The sequence below is a fragment of the Peromyscus californicus genome, unplaced genomic scaffold (assembly GCF_007827085.1).
Source record: "Peromyscus californicus insignis strain IS unplaced genomic scaffold, ASM782708v3 Scaffold_3__1_contigs__length_106647218, whole genome shotgun sequence".
Classification (NCBI taxonomy): domain Eukaryota; kingdom Metazoa; phylum Chordata; class Mammalia; order Rodentia; family Cricetidae; genus Peromyscus; species Peromyscus californicus.
Genome location: NW_026294551.1, coordinates 106060413 through 106074177, shown reverse-complemented (window position 1 = coordinate 106074177; position 13765 = coordinate 106060413). Strand labels below are relative to the sequence as shown.

Genomic DNA, 13765 nt, shown 5'->3' with positions numbered 1-13765 from the left:
ATGCTGAAATGGTAGTTCTCCAAAACACTCAGGACAAATGACTAGCTGAGGTGTCTATTATATCAAAGTAGACACTGGCTGCTAGGTTCTCCCAGCATTGCAAGTACCTGTTACAGAGTCCTGGCTCCTCCCAGCACTTCTCAGCCCCACCTCCTACCCTAAAACTTTTCCAACCCATGACCTGGCCTTTGCTTCCCTTTTCCCAGCTTATTTTTCTCTATGTAACTCAGCCATTTTGGCCACGCCTGCTCTCTTGGTTCTCTTGGTTACCATGGGCTCTCTCTTTTCTTCCCTTCCTCTGTTGCTCCTCCTTCATCTCCCTCCTCTAGTGGTCTAGTCTATTCTGCTGGCCATGTTCAGTCTGGACTCTTCCAGGTGACTCTGGCTGTTCCTCTTCCTCATATCTACAATAAAAACCTTATCCTCAACCATACATCAGAGCAGTCATGTCCTTATTTTCATTCACTTAGCAAAAAGAAAGCCACCTCACCTATTGTGCCACATACCCGGGTCCTTAATGCCCCCACATGCTCGCTTTTCCTTTCATTCCCTCAGATGGGGCCACCATCTATCCTCCCTAAACAATGCTATGGCTTCCTGTCTGATTTCCCTGGCCCATAGCTCCTGTCTCACCTGTGACCTTTACTGTCTGGAACAGACAGGATGGCTGTTATGGTCTACTTGCCCTCTCTGCCCAGATATGTGACTCTGGGTGCATTCCTTGACCACTCTAAGCATCCAGTGTTTCAATACAGATGGTCATAGAGTTCTTGTAAGTTGCTTGGTTGGTTGGTTTGAAATAGGCAGACCTCATACTCATGATTCTTATGCATCAGCTTTTCCAAGTTCTGACATCATTAGTATTTACATATGACCCTGAATATCCTCTTGTATACATTACATCACTTCCAGATTGCCTATAATATGGGACATGTACAAACATTCAGTAAACAGTTGTTATATGCACCAGCCATGCCAACCAGTCCCAAGTTTTTTTTTTTTTTTTTTGTTTTTTGTTTTTTTTTTTGGTTTTTCGAGACAGGGTTTCTCTGTGTAGCTTTGCGCCTTTCCTAGAACTCGCTTTGGAGACCAGGCTGGCCTCGAACTCACAGAGATCCGCCTGGCTCTGCCTCCCGAGTGCTGGGATTAAAGGCGTGCGCCACCACCGCCCGGCTCAGTCCCAAGTTTTAAGAGAAATAAATCAAGTAAAAACACTTGCCAAGGTCAAGTTCTTGAAAATGAAGCTGTGTCTATTAATAATCCTTCCTTAGCATTACCAGACTTCCACACATGCTGTCAGTGGCATGAAGTGAGAGAGATGCATTGGCTGAGTCAACAAAGGAGAGCTACCATGAACAGCCATAAGGGATTTTCTTAATCAGGTTATCTAAAGTGGGAAGACTGACATCAAATGTGATTGGCACCATTTGGTTGCAGTAATGTGAGAAAGAAAGCTTTGGCTTTTGCCTATTATTTATTACCATTTATGAAGTCATCACACAGCTTGCTGCTGCTGTGGCTGTTACATTCCTTTGCAGATCTCAGAACCAGATTCTTTGGCCTTCCAATGTGAACTGACAATCAGTGGCTCTACAGGAATCTGCCAGGCCCTCAGGGAGAGATTGGGGCTACTGAGGCATAATACAGCCTCATAGACTGAGCAGCCACTGGGCTCTCGGCCTCCTCAGTGCACAGAGATCAGAGTATATCATGTAAGTCAACCTAATAAATCCCCTTTAAATATATATTCATCCTATAGTTTCTGCTCCTCCAGAGAACCCTGACTAATATAACAGACATTTGACCGGTTAGTCCTTTGATAAGCAGAAGGCCCATGGGGCACCTAACCCAGAGTGTTTGGGGAGGTAAGTCATTTAGGGGGAAAAGAGATGAGATAATCAGTACCACTGATAACTAATGTAGGTTTGACCCCAATATTAACCTATGACTGTTCTATTCTCCCTGTTTCCACACATAATAAAAATGGCACTAATGGACTCTGAGTCAAACATTTACCTCTGGGATAATTAGACTTGGGCAGCTTTATCCTACTTTTGCAGTGCTGGGGTTCAGACACCATGCACATGCTAGGAAAGTATTCTGCTACTGAACTGTTCCTCTCAGTCCCTCATGAGACTGATGCTAGGTATACTACTTACTATTCCATTTTCAGAGAAAGAAAAATAGAGACTTGGAAAAATAAAGTGGCTTGCCTGAAGTCAAAGTTGGCCCTGACTGACATAAACTTGTGTTTATCTTGTTTGTTTGAGATACAGTCGAAGTCAGTAGCCCAGGCTGGTTTCAAATGTGTGGGCCATCTTCTTGCCTCCTGCCTCCCAAGTGTTTAGATTATAGGTGTGTGCCACCATACCCTGCATGAACTTGTGTTTAATTCATGGAGCCTCCATTTCAAGACTGAGTCCTCATTAGGAAAAGAGACAACCCCACTCCTCCCAATCCCATGGGTGTTGGGCCCCATAAGGCCTGGGCATAAGGCCCAATATAACTTCCTGAGCCTAGCTCAAGTTTGGCGATCTGTCTTTGGACATGACTTCCACATATGAATGACTTAGCTCAACCTGACCTAGAATTGCCTCTGCCTAGTAACTGCTGAGATGGCATCATCTCATTGGCCCGCTATCCTCACCACATCCTTCATCACCCCAACCTATATAAGTCCATTCCTAATGCAATAAAATGAGTTCCTGCTTTGACAAGACTCCCAGCTCAGTGTGCTTCTCTCTGGTGGACAGGGGAGGACTGGGCTGTCGACACTCACCATCCTGCTCAGCCCTAGGGAGAGTCTGGCTGGACCAGTCCTACCTCAGCCCTACCTGTTGGTCAGCCCAACAGACTGGTGCCCCATGTGAGGAACGATTTTGTCGACGGAAGAACGCTGACAGGCCAATGTCTACAGGTGAGGGTAACCCCACAGGATATGGGACAGTCTTCTTCTAAGCTAAATCCTGCCTTGGAGTCCCTGCAAGTACTACTAAAGAGCAGGGGTCTCAACCTCTCTAATAGTCAGGCGCTCTAGACATGGGCTTAACCTCATTAAGATTGCCCCATGGTTGCCTGATGGCAGTCTTCTCAACTGGGATACCTGGATAGAATAGAAACCCTGATTCACAGGGCCCAGGTTGACAGAGGAGAGATTCCTCCACTGGGAGTTATCTGCATTGGTACTGCCTTAAAAGGCTGCTTTCCACCAAGGCCCATTAAAGAGAAATGGCCTGTGGATACCTCAGAAGATTCTAAGAGGGAGACATAAGTCTGGAGCCCTACAAGGAGAAGGGGCCTGTAGGAAGACCTCAAGGAGAGGAAACAGAGCCCAGATGCTACAAGTCACAGGAAAATATTATAAGAACTCAGCTGGTTATGGCAAAGCCACTTACCTGAAGTGATCAAGGAATTCTTTCAGAGGAAGCCAAATTCCAAGGAGCTTTTTGGTGTTATTTGACTTGTTATATATCAGCTGTCTTCTGTTACGAAAATCATGTGTGCCTTCATAGTTTTCCCAATTGATTTTTTCCTAAGAAGGACTGATCACTCTCTGGACATATACATTCAAGGTATTGGGAGAACAGCCGCAGGAAAGGCTTCCTTCCCCCCAGCCCATCTGTTTCTCCCCTTTCATCACTGGAATCAGATACCTCCCTTAGCCACTTTCAAGGACTAACAGAAATAATAGTCCAAACCACCACATAATAAGTCTCCTAATTTAAGGTAAATTCCACAAGGAGACACCTTAAGTAATAGCTTTACACAATTTAGCTCAGACCCTCCTTTCTTATAGCCTTACTAACTTTAGACCGCTAACTTCTTACCTAACCACTTCTAGGAATGTAGACTGAGCACATAGATCCCCCTTTTCATATACTAACTGGTCATTAGCACTCAGTTGACCTCCTCTTTTACCACTCCCATTTTGGTTTGTAAAAGAAAGCCTGGTGGTCACTGCCTGAGGAAAATTCTTACCTGCCTTTATGACCCCAAAGAATTCAAGCCTGGTGACCTTGCTCAGTCAGAGGATTGATATTGCTTGGGTTTATAACTGGATTCCTGAGAGACTTAGGGAGTACTGAGATAATAAGGAGACAGAGAGGAGAAAAGAGAATGGAAGAACTAGATGGGTAAGAATTGGAGAGAAAAAAACTGAGACAGGGAAGAACTAGATTAAAGGGCAAGAAGAGAGTACTAGAGGAACAAGATGAAAGACAAGAAAGAGCCAGATGGAAGAACAAGATGAGAAAGAAGGAGATGGGAGAGGAACCAGTATGAGAAAGAACTAGATGGATGAGAACCTAGAAGGGGCAGAACTAAAATGAAGGAATTTAGATAAAACCTAGAGGGGATAGCAGATACATGTAGAGAGAAATCAGGCAAGAAAGGAGCTAAAAATGAGAGCAGAATAGAAGCTTATAAAGAGAGAACTGACAGAATAATGAAGTATATGGACTAAGGCGTTTCGTGCACATAGATTAATTTCTTTTAATCAAAGATTAATTACCAGCTGGTTGTATATTCTTCCTGGACTCTGGGAGGGGACTATCAAGGTGCTGGACCCCCATAGTCCCCAATACGCAGAGAGAAAAGAGACATAAAAACTCAGGCCACACCCAAACCAAAATCCCTGAGTCAGCCTGGCTCATCTGGCTCATTGTCTCCATCTCTTGATCCCTTTGATGCCACACACACACACACACACACACACACACACACACACACACCTGGCCCTCAAAGGACCCTTCAACGTCCGCTATCCCTACCAATCCATTCCTCACCCCCTCCATTCCGCATTCCATTCCCCCAAATCCGTCTGCACTTCTGCCCTACTCTGGGTGGGGGGCAACCCAAGGGGATGTGACTGACCTCTTTCCTGTTAATATTAACCCATTTGGCAATCGTCCCCTTGCTTGGTATCCCTGGGAGGCTCAGGACCTTAAGGACCTTAAAAAGGCCGTTTCAGAGGACGGGCCACATTCCCCTTGGGCTGAAACTGTTCTTCTGGATCTGGCTCATCAAGCCTTGACCACTCAGGATTGGAAGACCCTTGCCAAAGCAGTCCTCTCTGGACCCCTCTACTTGAAATGGGATGCCTTCTATCTAGAGGAAGCAGGGTCCAGGCAGAGAGAAATGAAGCGGCCAACCCTCAAATCCCTATCACCTTTGGGATGCTATCTGGTACCTCCGACCTGTACTCCACTGGCCTCCAGCAGGCCATCATCCCTGCCCCCTATCAAGATCAAGTTAGGGCACTTGGGATAGCTGCTTGGAAAAAATTGAATGAAGGCCCCATGGAGGCTCCTATATCTGGGGTCCATCAGAGATCAGGCGAGGACTTAGTGACGTTTGTTGAAAGGGTCAGTAAGAGCCTCCAGAGAAAGTTTCCTCCCGGAGAGCCAAGGGATAAATTTGTTAAAATGTTGGTGTGGGACGGCGTGAACACTGATCATAAGTTTGCCTGTGCTGGATTGAGAGATCAGGGCATTGGCAAATGGATTGTGGCCTCCCGAGATGTTGGCTCTACTTCTCACCAGGCTCAAACCATGGCCGTAGCCATGCCAGCAGCTAATAGGGAACAGATGACAACCTTAGTCTCCATGGGGGAAAAACGGTCCTGCTTCAGTTGTGGGGAGGAAGGCCATTTTAAAAGAGTGTCCTAACCATGCGCTAAGGGTGCCTCCATGGCTCCTCTCCGATCGGGCCTGCCCCACACCCCATGTCCCAGGTGTAAGAAGGGGTTCCACTGGGCCAAAGACTGTAGATCTAAATTCAACCTCCAACGGTTGCCTTTAAACTCCCCCAGGGGTGATCCCCAGCCCTGTTAAATAAGGGGAAAGAGGTGGTCAAAGCCCACTGGACCGTACCTTTGGTGCCTGGATTGAGGCCGAAGATGACCCTAACCATTGAAGGAAAAACCTTTAATTTTATCATAGACACTGGGGCTGACCATACGGTCATCCGAAAGGAGGCGGTTGGTTCCCAGACCCCACATGCTTGGCGTGGGGAGGGCATTCTATGTCATGGGAGACAGCTAATTGGTTGTGCTGGACCGACCCCAATGGTAATTATGGGGAAGTGCACCCCCTTGTGGTTCCTGGTGTAACTGACAACCTTCTTGGCCTGGACATCCTCGGGGAAGCTCCTTTATCACCACCGACCATAAGGCCTTTTATCAGGACATGCTTGACACTGAAGAGTACCAACAGCAGTTTGAGGAGGGGCAGGAAACACACCCCAATTACAGGGATGATCCCTATTTTGAGAAGCTCAGACTGAGACTTTTCCCAGGTTCACCGCCAATCCTAAGGGCCACTGCTCGCCCCCTGGTGCCAAAGATTCAGTGGATACCTGGGGAATCTGTATGGCCTCTATTGTCCTTTAAATTACAACAGCTTGATGCTCTGGTTAAACAACAATTGTCCTTGGGGCATGTTGGGCTGTCTACCAGACCCTGGAACTCTCCTGTTTTTGTTATAAAAAAGGCTAATGGTTCCTGGAGATTTCTATATGACTTAAGAAAAATCAATGAAAGAATGATCCCATTTGGGATCCCCCAAAGGGAACTTCCCTGGATATCTGCCATCCCTAATACCTATTATCTGACAATTATTGATATTAAGGATTGTTTTTTCTCCATTCCATTACATCCAGATGATATGGAGAAGTTTGCATTCTCCCTGCCCTCTACCAATTTCCAGGGCCTGGACTTAAGGTTCAAGTGGACCATTTTGCCCCAGGGGATGACTAACAGCCCCCCCTATATGTCAGTACTTTATGTCACATATTTTTTCCTCCCTAATGGGATGCCCCAACATTTTATTTTATATTTACATGGATGATATTATTCTAGGAAGCCCCACTTTGACAGGCCTTCAGGACCACTAATTGCCTTACCATCTTGAAAGATCATAATTTTAGGGTGGCTCCAGATAAAGTACAGTCCATTCCCCCCTTTAAAATTCTGGGTGCTCTCCTGTCCCTTAATACAGTTTCTCCAGCTAAACCCCAGCTGCTGATTCAAGGGACCTATACCTTAACTCAGCTTCAAAAGATGCTGGGAGAAATAAATTGGCTGAGATCACGGATCTCTGTGCCCACAGAGCAGTTTACCCCTTTAAATGAACTCCTTAAGGGCCTTGATCTTTTATCCAGATTACCTTATCCTCCCACCATTTGCAAATCTTGCAACAGGTTCAACAAGCCATTGATACAGCGCCCCTAAGGAGATTTGACTCTGGCCTGCCTGTCTCCCTGTGTGTTTTTCCTGGGGAAACCTTATGCACTGCGCTGTTAGCACAAGAGTGGGAGCCCATTCATTGGGTTCACCTCTTGGTGGGTGGAGCCCCCACTCCCCCTCCGGGTTTACTCCCTGACCAACCAGGTAGCCAATTGCATTATTAAGAGCAAGGATATTCCTGTCAGGATATTTGGCACAGAACCTCATTCTGTTATTGTTCCATTTAAAATTACTGACTTTACCTGGCCCCAAGGAAATAATAGCAGAATTGCCTTAGCCCTTGAGGGGTTTCCAGAGAAGGCTGATTGCCATTATGGCCCTTATAAATGGATGAGTTCCTTCTCCCGTCTGGAGTAGAGGCCCCTTAGAATTTTTTTGCCTCACCCAAACCCCAATTTTCTTATGGTGTTTACCAACAGGGGATACTTGGGGGGCTCCCTAGTTGTGTTCCCACCCCTTGGACAAGGAGAGGAACCTATACCTATAAAAACAATCTTCCTCAAGATGGAGAGGTCTGCACAGTTTAAGGAACTGTTTGCTCTTGTTATGGTGCTAGATTCCATATCAGAGTCATTTAATCTATTCTCTGATAGCCTTTATGTTGTAAATCTTTTGCCTAACCTGGTTGAAGCCCATATTAAATTAGATTTCAATCCCATTTCTCCTCTTATGATTCAGGCTCACTCCTTACTTAAACAGAGACTCAATCCCATTTATTTACAACATCTTAGAGGTCACCAAAATTTGCCAGGATTTCTCTCCAAAGGAAATCAGTTGGCTGACCATCTGGCTTCAATGCCTCAATGTAATACTGTTACTGAGGCCACAGATTTCCACCTACTTACCCATGCTAACTGGAGAGGCCTGAAACATAAGTTTCCTCGATTAAGGATTTCAAAAAAACTGTCTGGACCTCCAAGTCTTGTCAGCCCTTCCTTCAAATCCCTCCCCTCCAAAAGATGGGGAGCAACCCCCGAGGACTTCGTCCCAATCATCTCTGGCAGATTGATGTCACACACTATTCCCCATTTGGAAAACTTAAATATGTTTTTCTTTCTGTAGATACTTTCTCCCATGCCTGTTGGGCATCAGCTCATGCCGGGGAAAAATCCAAGCATGTTTCAAATCAAATCAAAACAAATAATGGCCCATGCTTTATTGGCAAAGCCTTTATAAACTTCCTACACACCTGGAAAATTTATCATTCTACTGGCATCCCCTATAATCCTAGGGGTCAGGACATTGTGGAAAGATTCAACCAAACACTTAAGTCCAAATTACAAAACAGAAGGGGGAGTCTCTACCCCCACATGATCAACTAAGAAAGGCATTATTAACCTTAAATATTTTAAATTTTTCTAAGGAAGATAAATTTTTGTCTCCTTTTCAAAAACATTGGTCCTCCTTGGTTACTTATAGTACCATCTGGGTCAAGTGGAGGGACCCCTTAACTGGGGCCTGGAGAGGGCCAGACCCACTCCTCACTGCAGGAAGAGGGTTCGGATGTGTCTTTCCTAAAAATGAAAAGAGACCCATCTGGGTACCAGCCAGAGACCTCAAATATTTACCCCAACAATGGGACAATGATAATGATGGCTCCACGGAGTGTTCCACCATGGAGGATAGTCTTTTTGCTTCTTCCTCAGTAATGACCAAAGATGCAGATGCTGTTGCTTGTCCTGATGCTGATGTTGACTGACCAGCCCAGTGAAAAAGGGTTTGGGGGTCATTATGATGCACAAGAAACCCTGAACTTGATATACGGAAAACCCTGTGATTGTGGTGGTGGAGTGTTCAAGGCCTCACCATACTCTGGACAGCTGATTAGCACAGTAGATTGTGGTGGTAAATTTGCATACCTCAGTATTCATACCAGCACCACCATTATTGAATCTGCCTCACATAAATGGGTTTGGGTAGATAAGCCTAAAATCATACCTATGGTAAATGGCAAACTTGGGCCCTGCCCCTGCACCTCCTTTTACCAATCCATGCATGCCACCTGCTACACCACGGTGCATGAATGCATTAGAAAGACTGATAATAAGACCTACTGGATCACCACCAGAAATGGCATTGGCCATTCAGGTACGTTTGGTTCTGTTTGGAAGGCATCCAGTGGGGAACTGAACCCTGTTTCGGCCACCAATTTTGGGGGAATTGGAGGCCCCCATGGGTTACTCTGATGGTGGGGGAGTGCAGGGCCAGTTGTGGGAGTTACAGATCCAAAAGAGAGTGGAACAATTGCTTAAATCTGAGTTCCCCAAGCTCTTCTATCACCTCTTAGCCCTCCCTAATCAGAAAGGGATCTTAACCTCACGCCATGGCTTAACCTCAAGCCATCCTGGAGACATCTTTCTCCACACTCAATCAGACCAATCCCTCCCTTGCTGAGAATTGTTGGCTCTGCCTTTGCCTGGGGCCACCATGACCACTGGCATTGCCTATTAATGTTTCCCATTCCAACCTTACCTTTTTTGAAATTGATGTTTCCTCTACCATCCCCCCACCGGGCTGTTCCCCTACCCTGCCTATTATGGTCCAGCCCCTCCATGTTTTGCCCGCTAATTTCCTGTCTCTGGGCTCCACAGAATAGTATGGATGCCATTGATGTGGGCCAGGTCTCATCTTTCTTTTGTGCTGGCAACCACACTAGCACCCCCACAAGCAGGTATGTCCCCCCATGGGAATGGTTTTTGTGTGCTGAGAAGGAATGGCTTTTAGCTTTTTCCCTGGGTCATGGACAGGCCTTTGCGCCCCTGCCATGCTGATACCAGATGCAGATATCATCCAGTGATGAGGCTCTTCCAGTACCCTCTTTTGACTACATAGGAGGAAGGTCTAAGAGGGCCATTCAAATGATACCCCTCCTTGCTGGACTGGGAGTAACTGCAGGCATGGCCACAGGAGCCTTGGGGATAGGCCTGTCCTCACATCTTTTTAGGAAATTATCCATTCAGTTAATTGATGATGTAAAGGCCATCTCCAGCACCATTCTTGACCTGCAGAGTCAGTTAGACTCTCTGGCTGAAGTAGTCCTCCAGAATAGGAGGGGGTAGATCTGCTAACGTCAGAAAAGGGGGGCCTTTGTTGTTACAGGAAAAATGCTGCTAATACGCTAACAAGTCGGGGATTATCCAGGATAAGAGAAAGAGGCTCCAGGAAGACCTAGAAAGGAGACGATGGGAATTTCAAGACAGTCCTCTGTGGACAGGTCTTCATGGATTCTTACCCTACCTACTTCCCCTCCTTGAACCCTTCCTTCTCCTTATTGTCCTCTTCACCATTGGGCCTTGTGTGTTCAATAAATTCACACAATTTATCCACCAGAGATTAGAGGCAATTAAGATAAATCAGATTGAGGTACACTACCAAAATTAGCCACTCAGGAGTCTGGTCCCTCCCATGGCTGGGTATCCTCCTATGAGCGCCTTCTTCTGCTCTCCACTTGACCAATGACAGGTAAGCTCTCAAGCAGGCTGCGACGACCTATGACAGGTTATGGAGTGACCCACCCCCCTCCTATTTATGATACATGGTACTCAATGACAGGTAAGATCTCCAAGTGGGGGACAACCTAATACAGGGGCTATATCTTACAAAAAACAAAAGGGGGAGATGTTGACCCCCAAAGGGCCTGGGCATGAGGCCCAGTATAACTTCCTGAGCCTAGCTCAAGTTTGGCGACCTGTCTTTGGACATGACTTCTACATATGAGTGACTCAGCTCAACCTGACCTAGAATTGCCTCTGCCTAGTAACTGCTGAGATGGCATCATCTCATTGACCTGCTATCCTCAACCTATTCCTCATCACCCCAACCTATATAAGTCCACTCCTGATGTAATAAAATGAGTTCCTGCTTTGACAAGACTCCCAGCTCAGTGTGCTTCTCTCTGGTGGACAGGGGAGGTCTGGGCTGTCGACACTCACCATCCTGCTCAGCCCCAGGGAGAGACCGGCCGCACCGGTCCTGCCTCAATCCTACCCGTTGGTCAGCCGGACACATGGGTACAGAGGGCAGATGACGAGCCCTAGGCAGTGGCTAAGAGAGGGTGCAATCATCCACATTACCTGGAATGGCGACCAAGTTCTGCAGCTCCTGCTTCAGGTCCATGATGTCCTTGCAGAGCTGAATATCATCCATCCTGTGGGGGAGGAGACACACAATAAGTTACTTCAGCAGAACATACATCAGTATTAGCCTGGTTTAAACACAGGCAGCTGGTGAGAGTGGGTGCCCCTTCCAAGGGCTATGCTGACTGCTTAACTTGATTGAAGGAGGCCTGGGTGATCAGTGACCAGCCTGTTTCTGAATAAGTCTGGGTCTTCATCACTTTTCTCCTTGCTGTGATGGAATACCTAACTTACAAGTGACTTAGGGGAGGGGTTGTTGTTTAGGCTCACAGTCCTAGGGACTACACCACCACCAGGCAGCTCTGTAGCCATGTGAGCCTGGAAGCTACTTTTACACAGTCCAGACCAAGAAACAGAGCTTGGGCAGAAACCTGGCATATAGAACCCTCTAGGCCTGCCCCCACAGCTAGCTAGACCCCATATCTCCAAAATCACATAACCTTCCACAACAGTACCACCAGCTGGGGTCAAACAGATAAGCCTGACATTAGGGATAGTTTACATTTAAACGACAACAGTCTGTGATGATGTCCCCAGAGGTTGGCTTGTGAGTCACTGAAATGTTTAACGAAGTCCTGCCCTCATGTAGGCAATATCCAGGCAGCTGGAGGTGCTAGGGGAAGAGGATGAAAAGGAAGAAGTAGGGGGTTGTCCACTCTCTCTGTCACTATTTTTCTCTGTCTTTTCTTGATCTGTCTCTCTCTCTTTCTTTGTCTCCCTCCCACTGCCCTTAGATATAACTCCAAAATTTTCACCTCTTGGATTGTGGGTTTTGTACCATTGATACCCAGGGGCTGACTTGTGGACTGATCACCCACTTCCAAGTTCTGAAGCTTCCAGACACAAACTGAGTCAGAGTACCACTCATGCCTCCAGTTTAGTACTGATTCTTACAGGTGCTGGTTATAAATATCATATGACATTGTTACTATACAGAATATTTCAGCAATTTGCTCTTTTTTCTTAATAAATACCTTTTTACATCAAATTATATGTAATTCTATTTAATAATACATCTTGGGCATGGTTCCCTGTCAGTACATGCAAGTCAACTGATTTGTGTGTGTGTGTGTGTGTGTGTGTGTGTGTGTGTGTGTGTGCACAGTATCCCACTATGTTGCTATACAGTGATTGATCCACTGCTCACATCTAGGTTTTTCTGTGATAAATTCCTAGACAAGCAAGCCACTGGTCAACCAATGTGAACATTTATATTTCTATAGGAATTTACAAATTCCTTCCAGGGGCTATGTTTAAACTGGGCTTCCCTACAATTCTGCTGTGTGTCATAGCAGGGTGTGTGTTATAAAAAAAATTAACTCTGGCCCAAGACTATAGCTCAGTGGGTAGAATGCTCTCCCAGCATGCTCAAAGCCCTGGGTTTGATTCTGGTGCTCTGAAGAACAAGGCAGCAGATGAAGGGAGGATGGGTCTTTTTGGAAACAACACTCTGTTGGTCTTGACAACCATCCTGGGAATAGGTAGAGAGAAGCTACCAATGTAAACTTAGGTTAAGGGACTTAGCTGGACCACATGTTAGTCAGGACAGGATCAGGATGAGAGCCTGACTCTCTGAGTCTGACTCCGACCACCTGCCTACTCATCACCACACCTTTACCAAAAGCCTCAGTCTGCAGTTCCTTCCCGAAGTGTGACCACAGAACAGTGTGGGCCCACCTGTGGCTGGCCTCAGATGCACACAGTTTTCACTCCACTCCTAACATCTGAGATCCCAGGACCGGGGCAGGGATTCAGGGCTTCAGTCTGCATCTCTACATGCCAGAAGCATGCCAGGCCTTTTTCAAGACTCTGCCTAGAACATCCTAGCAGGCTACCTTGAATGAGCCAGGGCTTGCCAGAAGGGCACAGGCTTCCTGCTGGTTTGTAACAGGGCCCCACACCTTAGTAGACTCCTAGATCTTAGCACAACTGCCTCCATGATGGAAATACCATTCAGGCCATAAAACTCATCATGTAGACAGCACCACCTGCTAAAATGAAAACAAAGTTCTAATCCATCAAAGTCCATAGTTCTGAGAAAGTCTCTAAATGTACTAACCTTGCCTTTTGGCTTCTGTAGTTCCATTTCTGGCTAACTGTTCTTGTTAATAGAAGTATGTCAACCCAGAACATAGTATTTTTTGTGCTTAAAAGCTCATCCTGAAAAAGGTTCAATGCTCCATTGTGATCCCAAACACTCTGTGTAGTTGCTAGTGGACTGACTAAGACTTTCTATTGGCTTAAACCCATGTCTGAGCAGTCTTCTATAGTGAATACCCCACAAGAGGTTTCTCCCAGCAAGTATTCAGCTGGAGGTCTCTGGAATGCCCAACTAATAGAAATCCAGCTAAATTATGATCCTTAATGGGGTGATATGATCTCTAAG

The 13765-nt window shown here is 46.2% G+C and overlaps 1 protein-coding gene across 1 annotated transcript in view; it reads right to left on the bottom strand.

Moving 5' to 3' along the window:
- Positions 1-13765, bottom strand: part of Bmerb1 (bMERB domain containing 1) — a 126495-nt gene that overhangs the window by 15009 nt on the left and 97721 nt on the right. The window contains exon 3 of the mRNA XM_052759593.1: positions 11317-11390. Coding sequence (XP_052615553.1) covers positions 11317-11390 — 74 coding nt within the window. The remainder of the gene's footprint in view (positions 1-11316; positions 11391-13765) is intronic.